The sequence below is a fragment of the Pelodiscus sinensis genome, chromosome 2, assembly GCF_049634645.1.
Source record: "Pelodiscus sinensis isolate JC-2024 chromosome 2, ASM4963464v1, whole genome shotgun sequence".
Lineage (NCBI taxonomy): Eukaryota > Metazoa > Chordata > Testudines > Trionychidae > Pelodiscus > Pelodiscus sinensis.
In genome coordinates this window covers 178,332,900-178,354,233 of record NC_134712.1, presented here as the reverse complement: position 1 = coordinate 178,354,233, position 21,334 = coordinate 178,332,900, and the positions used below count along the sequence as shown (strand labels likewise).

The following is a 21,334-nucleotide window of genomic DNA, read 5'->3' as shown; positions in this document are numbered from 1 at the left end:
TATACCAGAAAACCCCCTCTGTTCTTTTGTTTTTTCTTGCGCAAAAAACACATTTGAGATGTGGACACTCTGTGAGCTTTTTTTGCAAAAACAATTGTTTTTGCACAAAAACTCTGTAGTGTAGACCTAGCCTGACAGAGGCACTGCCCTCAGTGTAGTAGTTACTGCAGGCCTTAGAGCTTTTAAAACAAGATCTAGTGTGCTGGGAAGGACAGTATGTTCTGGAATGGTTTGCATTTTACAGTGCTGCGTGAATCATAGAGATATCAGATAAGACCAAAGGGCATTTGTGTTGACATTGCCAGCTTGAGTAATCCAGTCTTCTTGATTATTCAGGGGTTCAAATTTTCTTAGGAAAATATCCTCACATTTATATTTCACTGATGCATGTCTGGTTTCTAAATTTCACAACTCCAAAGGCTTCCTGTTCTCACCAGCTAGCACTTTAGAACATCCTATAGGCTAGGGTTTTTAATGAGGCCATGTAATATCATATGCCATTTATTTGTATTGTATTTCTGCTTTTTTTTCTGAGCCCTCATTAAAATGGCCACAGTTTTTGGGGTTTTTTTCACAAAAGGATCCAATTTTGTCAATTATCTTTGGCCAGAAGGGAGTCCAGTTGAACAATGGATGCAACATTGTCATGTGAGGCTTACTCAGCTATATCTTAACGGTCTCAGTAGTTATAATTAACATGCCTAGAGTTTCAGTCCAGAAATGCATTTTGTCATGATGTGTGTACATGGATATTTATACTTCACATTATTCATAATCAATACTGAGGCTGTATTTGTACCATCTACAGAAAATGGTATCTACTAAATATCATCAAAACCCACACACCATTTGTCTTAAAGGTCAAAGTTGCAATCAGATTACCAGCTGCATATCAACACCTGCTGAGAACAAATGCAAAAATGGACAGGAGAAATATTAAAAGCATATGTATGAATAATTGATTGAGGCATTTTAATACAAACTGGATCTCTGTAATTAATTATAGAGAAGCTGGAAATGGCAACATTATTTACTATCAAAATTGTTCCCTGACTGACAATCTAAAAAGGTTACTGAGAAAGTAGTATTGTGTTCAACAAACCCCATCAAAATCATGAATAGGCTTTGGGTGAGCTAGATCTTCATATATTAAATGTAGCATATGCCAATCAATAGCTATCAAAATGTTTGCGGAGGCCACAACAATATGCCAGTCTACAGATCGCTGGGTGTCAAACTATATTCCACATTTTGTAAAGGGCATCAATTGATTTCCAGAACACTCGATCATGACATTATTTTCCAGTGAAGGCATATTATAACGTAACATACAAAGGGTCAGTGTTTTGGTAATGTGCAAGCCAGAAACATCTTTGCAGCCTGATTAGAGATTTCAGTTTCTCCTCAGTGCCTGTATGTCTAACAAAGACACTGTACTCTTCACAAGTCTGAGCCTCGGGTCTAGCACATAGCAAATTCAATTCTGAAACACCAGTCCACTCCATGATGTGCAAATTATATCTTCAAAAGGGACCCTGAAATTATGTACAACAGTCCTAGTGTATAACATGAGTTCAGCATAGCTCACATCTCCATAAAAAGCTCTAAAAATCATATAAAGGTGACAAATTCTCAGAGGTTAGCTTGCTTGTTTCCATGACAGTGGTCATGTCTTTGATGCTACGCATCTCTTACACCCATCACAAAAGTGTTGCTGGCATGTACGATCTAGGATTGGGACCATTTTTTGTGCTAGTAACATCTGCGGGGCAGGAAAATGTAGATGAGTCAGAAAGCCAAGGCAGACAACTCCCATCAACTTCCAGAAATGTGACAAAATTGACTAGATTATCACAAGCTCTAGAACAGGTAGTCCAGTGGGAACTGATGTCCTTAAACCATTCCCAAATGTTTTCAGAGTGTGGCTTTTTTGGTTGTTACTTTGTTATTAATGGGGGTATGCTCACTTCATTGTTGACAGATAGGCTTCATCATTTCACATTCCCTGCAGCAAAGGGATCATGTCTGGAGAGAGACTGTTCACTCCTATGATTTCCCAGGAACATCATTTGGATTGTTTCTCTCCATGTTCCTCAACACTGTGAAATGTGTCAGAAAATGAGTGACTAAAGTGTGACAATTGGAGAGCACACCGACAGCCCCATATACCCCAACAGGCCATCTATTGACATGGACAGTGGATCAATTACATTAATCAGACACATTACAGATTGCAAAAGATTTGTGTGATCAGCAATATATCTGTGAGTACAATAAGGAGAACTCATATTATTTAACCCTGGCAGTTTTCACAAAACAGGCGCGGTGTGTTGTTCCCTGTACATGCTTTCACCATTGGTAAATTAGCCCATATTCCAAGGAACACATATTGCAATTGAAGGAATAGAATCTGGACATCGTATGTGAAGCAAGCAGAAGTTTATTACACCCAGCACTGGGTGGAGTGCCACATCATTTGCTTGAGCTCAGTGAACACTGCCAAACAATAGGTTATAACTGATTATATAGGATGCTCAATGGGCAGATCGAAGTGATGGGGGGGGGGGGAAGTAAGATCCTGGACCCCTGGATAGGTGCTAATAAGAGTAATAATATAAAATTACATAGTGCAGTGCTCCCCAACGTGGTGCCCGCGGGCGCCATGGTGCCCACCGGGGCATTTATGTGCACCCACCAAATGATCTGGGCCAGCCCGGGAGTCCCAAAAGGTTGGGAACCACTGAAATAGTGTTTCCATTTAAACAAAGCAGAAATCAGTGTTTTCCAGTAAAACAAGTATTTAAACAAAGCAGATCAACTAAGAGTTAAGCGGTAGTATGTCTTGTCAGCTTCAAGAAGATATCTCTGCAGGATGTGGTCCATTTGGGAATGTCTGTGATTCATCGAAGGATTAAAGTAGAGACATTAGCACCATTGAATGTGTCTTGTCTTGTCTTGCCTCCCATCCTGGGTGATGGCTTTCCTTTGATGGGCTAGACTGGTGGGGAAGGGGAATAACCATGGACTGTGTTTGTGCCATTCCCAGAGTCTGGATTTAGATTGGGGTTCTTAACAGGATATCATAGCCTGCGTCAGATACAAGACTGTGTGGGGGCGCCACTAGGACACAGAGTATAGAAAATTGTGTCTGTTTCTGGTGCATATGTATTCTCTCTGCAGCACCATGAGCGGAGTAGAACAGGAAAAAGGCAGAATTGAGACCTTTCAAAGTTTTGGCCCAAGCTAGGGGATATAGGGGCGTCATTTGAGCTCCCTGCCTCAGGTGCCAAAATGTTGTGGGCTGGCCCTGAATTCACCTTTCATTTCAAAAGTGTAGGGGGGAAAGGTGGTCTATTTTCCTGCAGGTTGCATAATACGACCTCTCCTACCTCTATTGTTACAAGTACATTGCAACATACTGACTGATTTACCACACATCTTCTGCTAATGAATATAGACTTGCCAGAATTCTAGATTCACCGATGTCCAAATGTGGGATGCAATACATCAAAGACCATAAAGGAGGGACATATATTATCTCTCAAAATGAGGTACATTTAAGAGGCATGGGAGTTGTTATAAAGAATGAAACTATACACAGAGGGAGCAAAGAGACATCCAGCCATCCACAAATATTTATATGGCGCATCCTCATTTGTTTTATGGAGACACAGATTTGCTTTATCTGTGGCATGATTCAATGATGTAATCAGCCTAAGTAATGATTTGCTATCAAATCTTAGCCTGTAAGGTGAAAGAGGATGATTCATTGGCAAGTTAGGTAGCAGCTCCATAATGAAAATGCACAGCTATCCACTCTCACATTAGTTCATAGGGAAATGATGTGCCACTAACCTCTGAGTGCACACAGCCTAAAAGGGCCTTACTAAAATCACTTTCATTTCCTTTTGTGACTATCATACCCCATCTACATGCTTTTATCTGCAAATCTAAGCACAGATGTGGCTCTTTCCTTCACTAGAGTTGGAACCTGCCTGCACTTGTGATGGCCCCTCCACAAGTTTTTTGTTTCACTGGTACATTCACCTCCTGTATGTTTCTTCTGGCAACATGCCACTTACATTGCACTTTGACACTTTGCATTGCCTGGACTAATGCACATACTTATCCTCACCTGTCTGATCAATCCCCAAGGAAGTCTGGGACAATTATTTTAGCAATCCAGTGGAAGATTAAAAGTTTTTGATTTAAAAAGTTCTATTTCTAAATGCCTTATAATGGGTTATATATAATACATGTTATAAGCATGTTACAGACAGGCGTCATAGGCATTATACATGGTTAGGAGCAAACCTTGATCTGTTGGATTCTAGAACAATCCACAACAATTTATTAATCAACCATTTATTAATGCTCTATAGGCCATTTAAAATGGAACGTTAACATGAAATGTGACCAATAATTAATAAAGGCTTGATTCACTTCTCACACCAGTTTTAGCTTGGTATATAACTGTGCTGACTTCAACAGAGTTACTCCTGACTTACAATGGTGTAAATGAGATGAGAACCAGGCTTTTTGTTTCTCAGCCAAACAAGACACAGATCTTCTTAAGCTCAAAATAATTACAAAATGTCCAGATAGATGCCCCTGACAGCTTCAGAAGCCAGGAAGCATGCCTCTGTGATGCACTAGATCTGAACGCAAATATATCAGGAGCAAGCCAGCATCCAGCTGTGCCCAACAAATGCAAAGAATGGAAGAGCAACAGGAACTCATTGACAATGATCCCTCATCCCCCCACCATGGGCTCAACAGAGATGCCAACCCCTTTCCTAAGACGGACTAAAGCAATAGCTACACTAGGAGTTAGGAGGTTGATTCCCAGCTCATGTAGACATGCTTGCAACTAGCTCTCATCAAGCTAGCTCAGTGGTTCTCAATCATTTCAGACTGCTGTGCCCTTTCCAAGGAGTCGAATTTGTCTTGTGTACCCCAAGTGTCCCCTCACTTAACAACAAGCTTACAAAATCAGACATAAAATACAAAAACATTTCACAGCACATTCGTACTTGAACATTGCTGACTTTCTCAGTGTTGCCATGTAATTATAAAATAAATCAACTGGAATATAAACATTGTAGCTACATTTCAGTATATAATACATAGAGCTGTATAAACAAGTCACTGTCCAAATGAAATTTTAGTCTGTACTGACTTCATTAGTGCTTTTTCTGTAGTCTGTTGTAAAACTAGGCACATATCTAGATGAGTTATGGCACCCCCTGTAAGATCTCTGCATACCCCAGAGGAAGATGTATCTCTGGTTGAGAAATACTGAGCTTGCTCATTAAAAACACTAGTGTAGTAGTGCTGGTTACAAGGGCAGCAGTGAATGTCAGCATGGGCTAGCCACCCTGCGTACCTACCAATAGGATAGGTTTGTATTCAGGGCAGTTTACCTGTGCTGCTGCTGCCCATTCTACTGCAGATATATTCTTGTTAGGTGCTAGCTTGATGAAGATTAGCCTGAAAATGTGGACCCACACTAGGAGTCTAGCTTCAAGTGTAGCTTTTGTGACATTATGTAATTAACCTGAGTCACAATCATACCCGGTAACTTGTCTAACTGAGCTGTAAATTGCCCTCTAGCAATCTGCCAGAGTAACTGGCCTACATACAGTATTAGTGTTAGTTCATAAGTAAATCCCCTAGAGAATACAGGTAATATTTACTTACCTACCTACATGCCTCACAGGAGTGTTTTGAGATTAATTAACACAGAGACAACACATTGGAAATATAAAGTGATACACAAATGCTACAGTAAAGTTATTAAGGGAGGGACTTGCTTAACCTAAATCTCTAGGATGGCATATATATTCATCTTTATCAACATATAGAGCTATGTAAGTACAGTTAAATCAGAATATGTCTAGTTGACTGGTTTGTGACAATATCTCATCTTCTGCACCATTGATTTATTGTCCATGCTGGTAATGTAATAGATTTTTGTGGTGTTTTGCCAGTGCCGATGTACTGCACTGCTTTTTGTGTACAAGGCCTGTTCCTTCGTTGTTATTTTTGAGTTCCTTGTATTTATGCACTGTGTCTGGAATATGTATTGTGGGTTACCAGAGCCACAACATTCAGATATGGTAAAGAATTCTGGGAAATCAGATTTCCATAGATAGTCAAAGTATTCTTTATTACATTTCACTAAGGGATTGTTAAAACACTCAGTGTCCTTGAGTTTCATGAAAAGATTTGCACAGTACAGTAATCACCATTTGCTGTGATTAGAGATTCCCCTCCCCCCACAGCAGTACAATTTTTATATTTCCCCTTTTTTCCTTCCCAAACACTGATGATGTACAAAATGCCCCCTTGTTACTGTGTTTGCCAACACCCACAAGCAAGTGTCCTTTTACTTTGACTATGGAGGATTGTAGCAGGGTTGATTCACTGCCACAGTGCCTCCTGCTGGTCACTCTGGGGATTCGCTTTCACCCTCAGCAGAGTTCCCTCTTCTGGCTGGTGTCTCACCTGCCATCACTCTGTTCTCTGTTGTCTCTCTATGGACTCATGTTGCTCTTGGGAGCATCACATCCTTTTCAGGAAACTGCCCTCCGGCAATGCCCACTACTCCAGTTTCTCACCCCCTTCTGGAAGTATATCAGCAGTCCTCAGTCAACACACCAGCCACTATGGCCAACTACAGCCCAAAGTCTATCCCCTTGCAGCAGGGGCAAGCCACAGTCTGTGTAGGCCACTCTACTTGGTGGCAAGGTGTGATGCAAGGTGGAAGGTGGGGACCCAGGTCCTCCTACTACTCTGGGTCCTGACCTACGGTCTTATGGCAGCAGCTTTGTTCCCACTTCCCACTGCCCCTTAAGTGCTCTTACTGGTCCCTGGGCCACTCCCCTGTGACTCTTGCACCTTCTTTGTATCAAGACTGCAGCCTGGGAGGTATCAGGGGTTCCTCTCCAACTCCCCTGAGCCTGACCAGCACTGCTCTGTCCAAGGTGCTATCTCTCTGCTTAGTAGGGAAGGGGATGGGAATGTATCCCAGTAGAATGGGAGTTGGGGTAGGGATGACTTGGCCCATGTTTTTCCAGAGGTCATCGCTTCCCTCCCACCCATCCACCACTGGAAGCAGCATGTAGAAAGGCAGATAACACCTCCAAGCTGCTGCTGTCCACTTGCCACCTCCTGACACCAGCCCTGCTCAGTTTGTGGGCAGATGACCAGATCACCAGCCCAATGACCAGATCACCAGCCCAATGCCATAAGGCTGTGGCACAGTGCAGTGCTGTCTAGGCCTTGTGGGTGACTTTCCCCCTTTAGAACAGGAATGGCAACTTTCCCCAGCAGACAGGCCCAAGTTGACTTTGGACCAGCATGTCTACATGAAAAGCATAAGCCCCACGTCCTCTTTCCTTCTGACGTTTGTGTCCATGCGTCATCATCTGCCTACTTGCAAGAAAATGATATTTCATTTCAAAGCCTGCTGGTACAAAAGTGTCACTATATGGCACTGAGAACTTAGCCCTTGAGCAGAATGGCTTGGATGGGGGATTTTCTGTGTGGGATTTGTGGAGTTCAAAAGAAGGGTGGAGGGTACAAAGCAGGGTGCACAAGGGAAAGATTTAATAGCCACAAGGCTATCCCATACTGCTGAGCTAAAAGAAAATCCCTGAAAGAGATCAGCTGATCAAATAGCAAGTTACTGAGTCCAGGTTCTGTTGTTGCTCCAGCATCTCTGTCCTCCTGCCCCGAATATCACTGCTGCTCAAGTCATCCTTGTTCTCTTTAAAGAGTCCTGAGCCCTGGCACAGGCGGACGATAGGTGGACTATGGCTCACAGGAGCTCACAAAAAAGGGCTTCCCCCCAAGGATCTGTACTGGGTGGGGCCATCCTTTAGGGGAGTGGAGCCAGGGACAACCCCCTCTCCAATTCAGGCCCAGCCTGATTGTAGTCTAGATGCTCTTTTTCGAAAGAAGCTTTTTCGTAAGTATCTTTCGAAAAAGCCGCTTTCGAAAGAGGCTTGCAGTCTAGACGTAGCCTTAGTTACAAAGGAAAGCCAAAACATTTTTTTAAAAGTGCACAGACAGCAGATCCCATACCCAAACCATAAAACAATGAAACCTAACTGATTTATCTAAACTTTACCCTACTTACAGAAGGTGAAGAAAGAGTTTTTTCTTGGAGGGAGACATAGTGTCTGTCCCCCTCAATAGCTGGAGAGAACTGCCTGGGACAAAGGAGAGGAAAAAATCAAAATTTCCTTTGTTCCAAGTTGAAATTCCTCCTATATTCCTATTGGCCACTCCACCTGGTTAGGTAAGGGACATAGTTAATCCCTTAGTCCCCAGGCTAACCCTCATGATCATGACAATGACACAACACGCAGGCCCCATGTAAGTCAGTTCTGCTGACATTAATAAAATGCAATATTTACCCAATTTCCACCCATATAATAGCACTTTTAATGAGCAATGACAGTCCAGGAATGTAACTAGTAAAATGCATATCAACAGAAGAGCATTATATTGACTACTTTTTTGTTTTGGCTTCACAGCAGTCCATGAATTTAATTACTAAAACACATATTAACCCAAACTGCATTGCAAACCCAAACTGCACTGCAGGCCACAAACAAACAGGCTGTGGGCCGCATGCAGCCCACGGGCCACGTGTTGAATAGCCCAGCACTCCAGGGTCCCCCAAAGCATAGGGTCTAAAACAGCTGCCCTGAACTGTGCTATAGATGGGCTAGCTCTGGTACTGGGACTTGAGCTCTTCCACCTATTCACTGATAATCTAGAAAAGGAGGTGGACAGGGAAGTGGCACAGTTTGCAGATGATACAAAGATACTCAAGAATGTTAAGTTTAAAGCAAACTCTGAAGGGCTACAAAGGGATCTCACCAACCAGGGTGGCTGAGCAACAAAATGGCAGATGAAATTCAACATAGAGAAGTGCAAAGTAATGCTCATTGGAAAAGATAATCCTGGCTATACATATACAGTGAAAAGCTGTTACCATGCCAGAAAGAGATCTCGGAGTCCCCACGGGTAAATCTCTGAAAGTGCTACTCCTTGTGCAGCAGCAACCACAAAGACTACTGATATGTTAGGGATTATTAGGAAAAGGGATTTTAAATCAAATGGAAAATCCCATCGTGCCACTATATAAATCCATGGGACACCTGCACCCAGAACACTCTGTCCAGTTTTGGGTGACATCTCAAAAAGCAGATAGTGGAACTGGAAAAGATTCCTAGAAAGGCAGGTATTTGGTACTAAGGGTCTAAAGAAGCTCTCAAGAACTAAGGGTATGCCGGTCGCCCGAATTAACTTGCCGCATATAGATGCAGTACTGCGATCCAAAACCCTTCCCTCAAATTAACTGTTATTCCTCATTGCACGAGGAGTAACAGTTAATTCAAGGGAAGGGTTTTGGATCGGACTACCTTGTCTAAACGCGGCAAGTTAATTCGGGTGACCGGCATTTTAAAATGGCGACCGGCCACGAATATGCTAATCAAGCGCGGGATATTTAAATCCCACGCTTCATTAGCAACTTTGGAATGCTTCATTTACCTCCCTAGTTTGAACTAGGGGGCAAGTGTAAACATACCCTATTATTATCAGTGAACTGAAAGAAAATATGAAATCACTGCTGATAACATGCGTGGGGGACAAAATATGAGCAGAGAAGTAAACAAGTCTGAGGCCAGGGCAGTAACATAGAGCGATCTGGATCCCTTGAGAAGCTGGACCCATGCAAACAAAACAGGTTTTCATGGAGCCAAATGCAAGGTCCTATCCTAGCCCCAAAGCATGCAGGCCACAGCCCTGGAATGGGGAACTATATCCAGGCAAGCAGTGACTGGGAGAAGGATTTAGGGGTCATGCTGAGCAAGCTGCTCAACAGGGGCTCCCAGGATGATACTGTGGTGAATATGGCTACAACTATCATTAGACCTGAGAACAGAGGAGTGAAAAAGGCAGGGAGACAGTGTCCGTGAGACTGAGATCTCCCTGCAGCCTGTTTTAGGAGTCACATTTTAAAAACATGTTGAAAAATTGGAGATGGGGAAGCAAAGAGCCTAATGTTTTGAGGGCTGAAGAAAAACATCTTCTTGTGAGCTATTGAATAGAGCCCATTCTGGTAAGCTTCTACAAAAGAAGGCTTAGAAGTGACTTTATTGGAGTATTTAAGTGCCTTCATGGAGAGGAAATGTCAGGTATTAAAGGGCTGTTTACTGTTGCAGGAAAAGGCAGAACAAGACCAGTGACTGGAAGATGAAACCAGACAAATTCATATTAGCAATAAGGCACAAATATTTCACAGTGACGATGATTCACGACTGGAACAAATTAGCAAAGCAAATGATGAACTTTCCATTTCTTGATGTCTTTTGATGAAGACTAGATGCCTTTCTGGTGCGTACTGGGATCAAAACTTAGCTACTATGCTAGACAGGAGGGCTGGGATGTGCAGGAGTCAGATATGATGCTTGCAGGGTCCTTTCTGGCCTTGAAGTCTATTAACTAATGAAAAACAGTGTGGCACAGGGATCAGCCCTCTGGGGTTTTATTGTGCAGTAGGCTTCATCCCCAGACTCAGCTGTCAATAAGTGGGATGATCCAGGGGAAGCCACTCAAACATCCAAAGAGACTGGTAAGGGTTAGGACACCAGCCTTACAAGGGAGGGGTGGGAGTGGCAGTGACATCACAAAGGCCTGTTGTAGGACTGCAGCCTATTGGAGGACAGTGGTGGGGAGTTGATGACCTCATAGAGAGACCCTGACAACAGCCAGGCAGGACAGAAGGGCAAGGCAGTGGCAACCTCAGAGACCCCTGTGGCTTTGCAGCAGCAAGGCTCCTTCTCCAGGGCTCTCCTTGGTGACTGAGAGAGAATTAGGATCAACGTACGTGAGCATGAGGAGGAACCTTGTCAGATTTTTGTAGTCCCTGTTTAGAAGATAAGAGCCTCAGAAAGGTTTGGAACCTGTTTAATTTGATCTACCTAGTACCAGTTGAATTCTAGGTTAAGGAGAATTGATTTCTTACCAAGGACTTTGTTCCATAGAATCACTAGGGACATCGGGGGCTTGTCCTTTTAGGTTTCCCTTTTCCTCCTTCTCTCCCTTTTTTTCTTCTTCTCTTGCTTCTTTTCCCTCTTTTCCATTCCTCCCTTCCTCCACCAAGGAGTGTGTGTGTGTGTGTGTGTGTGTGTGTGTGTAACAGGGTGGGCACTCACTTCCCATGAGTGCCCTCTGTTTGACTGCACTGCCTCAGTCAGCGGGACTATTTAAAAAAAACCTTGCGGCTACTCAGCCCTCCAGCCAAGTCACACAACCTTGTGCATTCACAATCCCCTTCTGGGGTATACCTCTAACAGAGTGCCCACCCTGTTACATATGGTGCTGTGAGCAGGATCTCTGGACCAGCCCTGCAAACAAGGGCCATGGAGCAGCTGTAGAAGGTGATGAGACCTAATGGCTCAGAGGAGCTACGGCAGCATGCACCCAGGCACTGCACACAGAGGGATTACAGGTACTCTGGGAAAGAAAATACAGGACTTGAAAAACTGAGGTCCAAGATGGACATTTATTGGAGGGCCTACACAGCCCAACTTGCTGAGCAGCAGTGGGGACTATTGGGACTGCTACGGGAGTGGGCACATGGATCTCAGGTGAGGCCAGGCACAAATGCCTGGCAGCCAGTGCCTGGTTTGTGGGATTGTTATGTCTGTGAGCAAAGGGGATACTTTAAGAGGGAGTGCCCCTACCTGGATGGGGTAAGGTGGCCCACCCAGACAATAAGACTAGTGGGAAGCCATCCCCTGTGAGGGTAACAAGGGGCCCCGAATATGTTGGGCCTGTGGGAAACTCAGGCATATAAGGTAGGAATGCCTTAATGGTAATGATAAGGCCCAGGCTAGTCCTGAGAAAAGGTCTAAGCTAAAGATAGAAATTAGGAGGGCCATGGCCAGTAGAAGGCTTGGAAGGTGCTTTTACTGCCATTTGGTGGGCCATATAAAGAGGCATTGCCCCAAAAGAGAGAGCAGGGATGCCAACAAACTGGGCTCAGTCTGAGACTGTCCCGAGGCAGGGTGTAGTAAAGGCTGGAACCCAGGCAGAGAGGGAAAATGAGGCAAGGGAGCCTCAGGTAGAAGAGGGAACCAACCTGGGAGCTGAAAGAGCTACAACAGGGACCCAGCCAGGAAAGAGAACCCATCTAGAAGCCAAGAGGGCTAGGGTGGGGACCCAAGCTTTTAAGGGGTGAAACCCGGGAGCCAAAAGGGCTACAGTGAGGATCCTGATGGGATGGGGAACCCACCTGGGAGCCAGGAGGGCTACCACAGAGACCCAGCGGGGACCTGGGCTCAGCAGTATACCCAAGAGAAGCAGACAGAAGCCAAGGCCCAGCAGATAGTGGGAACACAGGTTAAAGTAATCAGTGGGCTGATTAGCAAAGAAGCCCAGACGGATTTATCCCAGCAAGAGGAGGTGAAAGAGAAGAGCCAGGGTAGGAAACAGGATCCTCGGTCAAGGAGTGGAGTCATGCAGGTAGGCATTGAGAGCTCCCTCCAAATGGAAGATGACTTGCTGAGGCAACTACAGGCAGCAGAAGAGGACCTTGAGGACCTCAAGTTTGAGAACCACAACTGACTGTGGAAAAAGACCAGTTCCTTTATAGACTATTTGAGTGTGAGATGCGGTTAGAGTCTCAGTGGGCAGAGACCTCAACATCCAGGAGGCAAAGGTGAGCCATAAGATTATGAATCCTCTCCAGGTAGAGAGACTGGAGAGGCGAGCCCTAAGTGATGGGTGAGGAACTGTCTTCAGGAGGAGAAGCCCTGGAGGCACCACTCCTACACAGATTGGAGCGACAAAAGGAGTTCAAACTATTTCAGGTAGTTACCTGACCTTCCTGTTGGAAGTAAATGGGGCTAGGCCCTAAGGCCATAGAGAAGTCCTCCAGGAGGCTAGAAAGGCTCTGGAGGAACTGGCCAATCAGGAGCCAGGGAGGATTATAAGAGAAGCTGCAGGATGAGAGGCAGCACAGTTGCAGCCCAGACCTGGAAGGGACAATGTCAAGGGGGCTAACTAGAAGAACCAGGGACAGCTCAGAGTGGGGAGATGTTCAGGACACTGTCTCCAGGAAGAGAAGTCCTGGAGGCACCACTCTCCTACAGAGTGGGGAAAGAGACTGAGGGGAAACAGACTGAGTCTGGACTGGACTCAGAGACACTCTGCTGAGCACACAGGGATGGGCCTCTGTTAGAGGCATACCCCGGAAGGGGGTGGTAAATGCATACAAGGCTGTGTGACTCGACCGGAGGGCTGAGTATCGACAAAGCTTTTTAAAGACTCCCGCTGACTGAGGCAGTGCAAGAACCCACACTCAGCTGAACAAAGGGCACTCGTGGGCAATCCCGTTACAGTGTGTCAGGAGGGTTTGCTGTTACTGTGGAAGAAGTGGGGTTAGAAGAGTGCTCAGGGACTGACCTCCAGTGGTGACCTGGGCCATCCTTTTGGATTGCTGCTAAGGCCCCTCCAGCTCTCAGAGTCTTGATGCTGATTGGCTGAACAGGTTGCTACTGACAGGGAAGACTCGGGTCCTTTTGTTCTCCTTTAAGACCAAACAAATAAGTAACAAGCAATCGTGTATTTGATTGATCTTGCTGCTTCTCTGCAATTATTGTCTCTGAGCATTTCCTGATTCTCTCTACTGTTCCAGTTCCTCTTAAATACTTGCTGAATAATGACAATGAACAATTGTTGGTCTGTAGCTCATGTGAGAACACTTTATTCTGATCAGTCAATGTGCCCAAAGGGGCTGGGAAGGGGCAGTGCATCAGGCTTTCAGGGGAGGGGTGGATGTGGCAGTGACATCACAAAGGCCTGTTGCAGGACCTCAGCCTATTGGGGGATAGTGGTGGGGAGGTGGTGACCTCACAGAGAGACTCTGATAACAGCCAGACAGGACAGAGGTGTAAGGCAGGGGCAACCTCAGAGACCCGCCCACCCTTATGGCTTGGTAGGAAGTCATCCTAAAGAGGTGGGGCTGGAATTGCTCTGAGGCTGATCCCCCTCTGGTGGCGACCTGGCCATCCTTTGGGACATCTGCTGAGACCTCTCAGCCTCCCACTTCTCAGAGTCTCAATGCTGATTGGCCGAACGGGGGGTTATTGACAGGGAAGAGAAGCTTTCCCAATTTCCCAGCTGTGACTCATGGCTGTCCCTTACTTTGCATGTTCTGCACACATGGCATGCAGGGGAATCTGCTGGCAGAGTCCCCAGACAAAGTAGACAGGCTCCAATACATCTTGGAGGTGAGCATGGTCAGGAGGGGCAGGTGGCAATTTTACCTTAGCTCTGGGGAGAACTGGAAAGGAGAGACTGGAAACCCATTTTGCAATCTGTCCTCCTAGCCTGCACCCCTGTGGGCCATCCTTGGTCAGGGCAGTCAAGGCAGTGCTATACTGGGCCTTTCCTCCTTTAGGGACAGAGGAGGAAGGGAAGAAGATGGAACTTCAAGTCAGGCCCTGGCAGGCAGTGAGAGCCTCAAATCTCCTGCCTCCTAGCCAACCTCTCCCGCTCCTGCCATGAGATGCAGGAGATGGTACTCACAGAAGAGTCAGAGAGTCCTTCCTAAAGAATCAGGTGGACCCAAAGGGAATCAGCTCTTTGAATCAGAGTCATAGGATTGGAAGAAACCTCAGGAGGTCAGTGAGTCTAACCACCTAAGTCATCCCAGCCAGGGCTTTGTCAATCTGGGATTTAAAAACCTCTAGAGATGGAGATTCCACCACCTCCCTAGGTAACCCATTCTAGTGAAATAGTTTTCCTAATATCCAACCTAGACCTTCCCTACTGCAACTTGAGACCATTGCTCCTCGTTTTACCATCTGTCACCACTGAAAACAGCCTCTCTTCATCCTCTTTGGAACCTCCCCCTTCAAGTAGTTAAAGGCTGCTATCAAATCTCCCTCATTCTTCTCTTCTGTAGACTAAACAAGCCCAAATCCCTCAGCCTCTCCTCATAACTCATGTGCTCCAGCCCCCTAATCATTTTTGTTGCCCTCTGCTGAACTTTCTCCAATGCATCCACATCCTTTCTGTAATGATGGGCCCAAAATTGGATGCAATACTCCAGATGTGGCCTCACCAGTGCTGAATAAAGGGGAATAATAACTTTCCAAGGGTATGTCTACACTACAAAGTTAATTCGAACTAACAGCCATTAGTTCAAATTAACTTTCATAGGCGCTACACGAGCAATCCGCTAGTTCGAACTTAATTCGAACTAGCGGAGCATTTAATTCGAACTAGGTAAACCTCATTCTACGAGGACTAAAGCCTAGTTCGAATTAAGTAGTTCGAATTAAGGGCTGTGTAGCCACTTAATTCGAACTAGTGGGAGGCTAGCCCTTCCCAGATTGCCCTGGTGGCCACTCTGGCCAACACCAGGGAAACTTGTCTGCCCCCCCTCCCGGCCCCAGAGCCCTTAAAGGGCCACGGGCTGGCTACACAGTTTGTGCCAGTTGCAAGCCTGCCAGCATCCAGCCAGCAGACCCTGCACCTGGCACATGAGCCAGCCACCCGCTTGATCAGGTGTGGAGATCGTGGACCTCATCGAGGTTTGGGGGGAAGCCACCAATGTCCACAATCTCCACACTAGCCACAGGAACGAGGCCGTGTACAGCCGTATGGCTGCCAGCCTGGCCGCCAGAGGCCACCAGCGGACCCGGGAGCAGGTCCGCTGTAAAATCAATGACCTGCGGCAGTCCTACTCCTGGGCCTGCCAGCCAGGGGCCGACCCGGAGGCCTGCCCCCACTTTCAGGCCCTGGACCACATCCTGGGGGCTCACATCGTCCATGCCCCCCGGGTGGTCATCGACCCCAGAGCAGAGGGACCCATCCCGGACACCGAGGAGGAGGAGCCGGAGGACGCCGAGCGCCAGGAGTCTGCCGGGAGCCTGCCCAGGACCCAGGACCCCCGAGGAACCCCACAGATAACATCTCCTGTGTCGTCCAAGGCCGGGGAGGGCTCCACATATGAGTACCATCATGCTCCCCTTATGTGTACGGAGGGGTGGGGGGAGAGGGAGCCCAGGGACCGTGCGCCTGGGCCTTGCCCACCATGGAGCAGCAGCTGGGTGTCATGCAGGGGCCTTGGCCTTGCAAAGGGGGGCTGGGTTTCACCCACCTTGTCCCCAGGGAGAACTGACCGCTGCTCTTGTTTCACCACAGCCGCAGCACCTGGGACTGCAGGGTGCACCACCCCGCCTGCAACAGCCACCTGCGCCCGGGCCAGCAGGCATGCCAGGAACCAGGAGGACTACCAGTGGCGGCACCTCCAGTTCATGGAGCAGCTGCTCCGCAACCAGGAGCACTGGGTCCGGGAGGACCTTCGGCTGCGCCAGCGCAGACCCTGGAGGACCGGTTCCTGCCTCCTCCTGCTCCAGCTCCTGCAGCTGCCTCAGCTCTCGCTCCTCCTCCCACCCCTGCTGCCCCTGCTCCCTCTCCCTCTTCCTCCGCACCCCCCGTCCCTCCTGCCCCACCCTCCACACTCATTAGCCTCCCCCTTCCTCTCGCACAAATTGTGCAGCACACAACATGCTGCCACCACGGGAGGGATGTTGTGCTCTGCGAGGTCGAGACGGGTGAGGAGGCATCTAAATCAGGCTTTCAGTCGCCCGAAGGCCCCCTCTATCATGATGCGGGCCCTGGTCAGCCTCGCATTGAAGGCCTGGTGGGAGGGGTTGAGGTGCCCCGTGTAGGGCTTCATGAGCCAGGGCTGTAGGGGGTAGGCTGCATCCCCCACCAGGCACACGGGCATGTCCACCTCCCCGACCCTGATGTGGCGGTCGGGGAAGAAGGTCCCGGCCTGCAGCCTCTGGCACATCGTGTGCCTTTCCAGACCAGCCCACATTAATGTCCGTGAACTGGCCCCGGTGGTCACACACGGCCTGCAGGAGCACGGAGAAGTACCCCTTGCGGTTCATGTACTGGGAGGCCTGGTGTTCCGGGGCACGGATGGGGATGTGCGTCCCGTCGATGGCCCCCCCGCAGTTGGGGAAGCCGAGGGCGCCGAACCCCGGATGACGGCATCTGGGTCGGCGAGGCAGACCACCCTGTGGAGCAGCACCCGGTTGATGGCCTTGACCACCTGCGGAGAGACACAGCAAAGAGCGAATCAGTGGGGCGCCCGGGTGGCTGGGAGTGCTCGTGCCCTGGCAGTGCCCCGCGCCCCACTCCCGGAAGCAACCCCCCCCCGAGCGGCGTGTAGTACGGCCGGGAGAGACCGGCCCCTCCGGTGCGGGGCACTTTCTCCTCCTTCCTCCCTCCCCCTGTTTTCCCTGGGGCGGCCCATCCCCTCCTTGCAGCCCCCCTCGCCCCCGGCCCAGTAGCCGGCGAGTGCCGTACCTGCATGAGCACCGCTCTGACGGTGGATCTCCCCACACCGAACTGGTTCCTGACGGATCGGTAGCTGTCCGGCGTGGAGAGCTTCCAGAGGGCAATGGCCACACACTTCTGGAGGGGGATGGCAGGCCTCATGCGAATGTCCCTTCTGCGCAGAGCAGGGGCGAGCCACTCGCAGAGCTCCAGGAAGGTGTCCCTCCTCATCCTGAAGTTCTGGGTCCACTGTTGGTCTCCCCAGCGCTCCAGGACGATGCTGTCCCACCAGTCGCTGCTGGTGTCCAGGGTGGCCAGGCAGAGAGGCAGGGGGCTGATGTGCACCAGGTAGAACCAGGCAGCCTCCAGCCATTGCTGGCAGGCTTGCAGCAGCAAGTCCATAACTGCACCAGAAAGTGCAGGGCGAGGTCTGACTCCATGTTGCCACCTGCGGCAGCGTCCCCGAAGGGAAGCACCAACACAGACGGGCGCAGACAAAAACGCTTTGCTGTCCCTCGGCGAGGTAGGCAAGCAAGCGGAAAAGCTGAGAAACAGCTGTTCAGGGGGGTCCCTTTAAGCACGAGCCTCAAATAGCCTCAGACAGCAGCCACACAAAGCAACTACTGACCTGATGCCCTGCCAGAACCGGTTTCAGCCACCCTTAAGTGCTCCCCAGCGTCCAATAGGTGTGGACACGCTAGTTCGAATTAGCAAAACGCTAATTCGAACTAGTTTTTAAGTCGAGATACGCTAATTCGAATTAGCTTAGCGCTAGTTGGAATTAGCGCTGTAGTGTAGACCTACCCCAAGATCTGCTGGCAATGCTTCTCCTAATGCACCCTACTATGCCATTAGCCTTCTTGGCTACAAGGGCACACTGTTGACTCATATCCAGCTTCTCATCTCCTGTAATCCCCAGGTACTTTTCTGCCAAACTGCTGCTTAGCCAGTCGGTCCCCTGTAACAATGCTTGGGATTCTTCCATCCCAAGTGCAGGACTCTACACTTGTCCTTGTTGAACCTTATCAGATTTCTTTTGGCCCAATCCTCCAATTTATCTAGATCACTCTGCACACTATCCCTACCCTTCAACATATCTACCTCTCGCCCTAACTTAGTAGCTCTTCTCTCCTACCGGCCACTGAGATTCAGGGTGGGAGAAAGACTTGTCCTTACAGTCAACTCCCTTCCTCAGACCAAGGGCTTCGAAGGCTGTGAGGGGCAAGGGGTCTGTCTGTCTCCATCCTGATGAGCTGTTCATGAATCAGGAGTTCAGAAAGGACGGGACCAGCCCAGACACTGAACTTATTCCTAGTCTAGAGGGACAAAGACAAATTGCGACAATCCCCTTCTTAAGTGCCATGATCAATGACTCAGATATTCTGCCCTGAGCACAATGTCCAGGGTAGATCTGAGAGCTGAGAGTAGAATGATGATGGAATCCCCTCTCCTTTCCTTCCATTAGAACTCAACACAGTGCTGCTGATGGGGATACCTTCTGAGCTGGGTGGTCAGCATAGAAGGAGGGGTGGTATGGCATGGTTTTGTGATTGTAGATTCTCAGGGAAGTTTTTCCTATTTCAAATATCGGTCTGGATGGAGCCTGGAGGAATGAAGAGGCCCAGGAAAACCTAGATGCATGGTTTGCCTGTCAAATAGCAGCATCCCTGACAGTGAGGCCGTGTCCACACTCAGGGGTTCTTTCGAAAAAAGTACCCTTTTTTCGAAAGAACTTCCCCTGCGTCCATACTCAAGCCGCGTTCTTTCGAAATTAAATCGAAAGAACGCGGCTTTTCTTTCGACGGCGGTAAACCTCATTTCACGAGGAAGAACGCCTTTTTCGAGGGAGATCCGTCGAAAGAACGTGAGTCTGGACGGGGGGAGCCCTTTCTTTCGAAATTATTGGCCTCCAGGAAGAAGCCCTGGTGGACAATCTGGGCCATGGGTTGCACGTCTGTGGTTCCTGGCTGCAGCCATTCCTTAAAGGGACAGGCGCACCCTCACAGCCACTTGTTGCAGACAAGGAGCCAGAGCACACGGTGACCTTGCTGCAGCATGTCCCAGCCCCAAGAGCGTCCTGGCCCTTCCACAGAGCCTTCTGGGGACCCAGCCAAGGGCTCCAAGCGCCGGGCACCATCCTGGTCCGGCGCAGAGATCAAGAGCCTGCTGGAGCTGTGGGGAGAGGAGGAGGCCTTACAGGCCCTCAAAAGCCGGCGGCGAAATGCCGAAATTTATGGCCGCATGGCTGAAGCCCTGGCCCAGAAGGGCCACTACCCCCACACCCAGGACCAGGTGCGCTCCAAAGTGAAGGAGCTGCGGCAGGGCTATGCCAAAGCCAGGGAGGAGAGCTCCCGGTCTGGGGCAGCCCCCCACTACTGCCCCTACTACCCAGAGCTGGACCAGATCCTGGGTGGCAGTGCAGAAGCACGCACACCATGGAGGTTCGTGCAATCCAGACTGGCAGACCCGGTGGTGGACGCTCCAGAGCGGGAGCTACAGCAGTCTGGAGACGGGGACATGGGCCCAGAGGAGGAGGACAGCGAGGAGACGGCGACCCTCACCCTGGAGCCAGTCACCCAGACCTCTGAGGCCTCCCAGGCGTCATCTGGCGCGGGAGAGGAAGCAGCAGGTGAGTACAGTGAGTTTGTGTCACACCCGGGGGGGGGGGGAGGTAGGTGGGTGGGTGCACAGTGGGTGATGCACAAGGGAAACCTGTCATGCTCAGGCTGATGCCCAGGTCTCTCTCTCTCTCTCTCTCACACACACACACACACACACACACACACACACACACACACACACAGTGTGACCTTCAGAATGTCTGCTTCCCCTGTCTCAAGGGAGAGGGCATGCCCTTTTGGACAGCTGTTGCACACATGACTGATTGTGATAGAAATGTAGCCGTGTTACTGTGATCTGAGGAAGTGGGTCTGGCCCTGGAAAGCTCATCCCCTAATAAACCATCCTGTTAGTATTGTAAGTGCTACAGAGTCCAGTTTATAGGACTGATTGTGTCTTCTTCTTTTCCTCCACAGCCGGACCAGCCGTGGAAGAGGGCCGCAGCACCCCAGCCCCACCTCCATCTCCATCTCCATCTCGGAGACATGGGAGCCGCAGACACAGGCGTGTCTACGCTGACATCCTCCGGCAGCACGTCGAGGCTGTGCAGGAGCAGAACGCCATCCTGCTACAGAGGGCGGAGGCAGAGGAGCGGTGGCGTGATCGGCTCATGAATGAGCTGGTCCTGCAGCGCACAGTGCTGTACGCCACCCTGAGGGAGGTCAGCGGCTTGCCTGCTGCTGTGCCTGGTCCTGCTCCTCCAGCACCCCATGACCCCACCCCACCAAACCCCCCTTCCACAACAGCATCCCTTTCCCCCTTTGGACCTCCCTCTCCCCCAGCCTCCCCAGCTCCTCTCTCCCCCTGGCCCTCCTCTCCCCCAGGCTTCCACCCCCCAAGAGCCCCCCAGCAGCCAGCCAACCGACAGGTGCATCACCCGATCCCGTAGCCGGGGAGCACCCCAAACACGAGGCCCAGCCAGGAAAGGGAAATCTGCCAAGCCCCGTTCAACCTGATCCCCTTCCCCCCTCCAGGTTTCCAGTCCCCTTCCCCCCTCCAGGTTTCAAGCACCCCCATCACCCCAGTTAAAGCACAAACAAAGGGTTAAACGAACTGTTTGTTTATTGTATATAGTTTGGCAACAACAAAAATGAAAAAAATTTGTTATGTTTGCAACATTGTTTGATAATATGTACAAAATTATAAATAAGTAAAGAGAACATTTTATTTTGAAACACACCCTGGTGTAAGTGATGTGTCCAAACTGGGTCAGGAGATGGGTTGTGGAGGGAAGCTTCTATTGGGGGCCAGGGCCCAGTCCCCAGGCAGAAGCCCCTCAGTGCACTCAGTGGCCTCCACTGGAGAATTGCTCCCGGAGGGCCTCCCGGATGCC

At 49.1% G+C, this 21,334-nt stretch overlaps 1 protein-coding gene across 1 annotated transcript; it reads left to right on the top strand.

The window, feature by feature from the left end:
• The first annotated feature begins 15,826 nt into the window (after positions 1-15,826).
• LOC142827278 (uncharacterized) lies at positions 15,827-21,007 on the top strand. The gene is made up of 2 exons (XM_075921872.1): positions 15,827-20,011; positions 20,418-21,007. The coding sequence occupies exons 1-2, from the start codon at positions 19,438-19,440 to the stop codon at positions 20,888-20,890; spliced, it is 1,047 nt and encodes a 348-aa protein (XP_075777987.1). The 5' UTR covers positions 15,827-19,437; the 3' UTR covers positions 20,891-21,007.
• Positions 21,008-21,334: the final 327 nt, after the last annotated feature.

Coding starts and splice junctions, on each gene's coding strand:
- LOC142827278 (XM_075921872.1), top strand. CDS start 19,438: ATGTCCCAGCCCCAAGAGCGTCCTGGCCCTTCCACAGAGCCTTCTGGG. Junction 20,012..20,417: donor CGCGGGAGAGGAAGCAGCAG/GTGAGTACAGTG, acceptor TTTCCTCCACAG/CCGGACCAGCCGTGGAAGAG.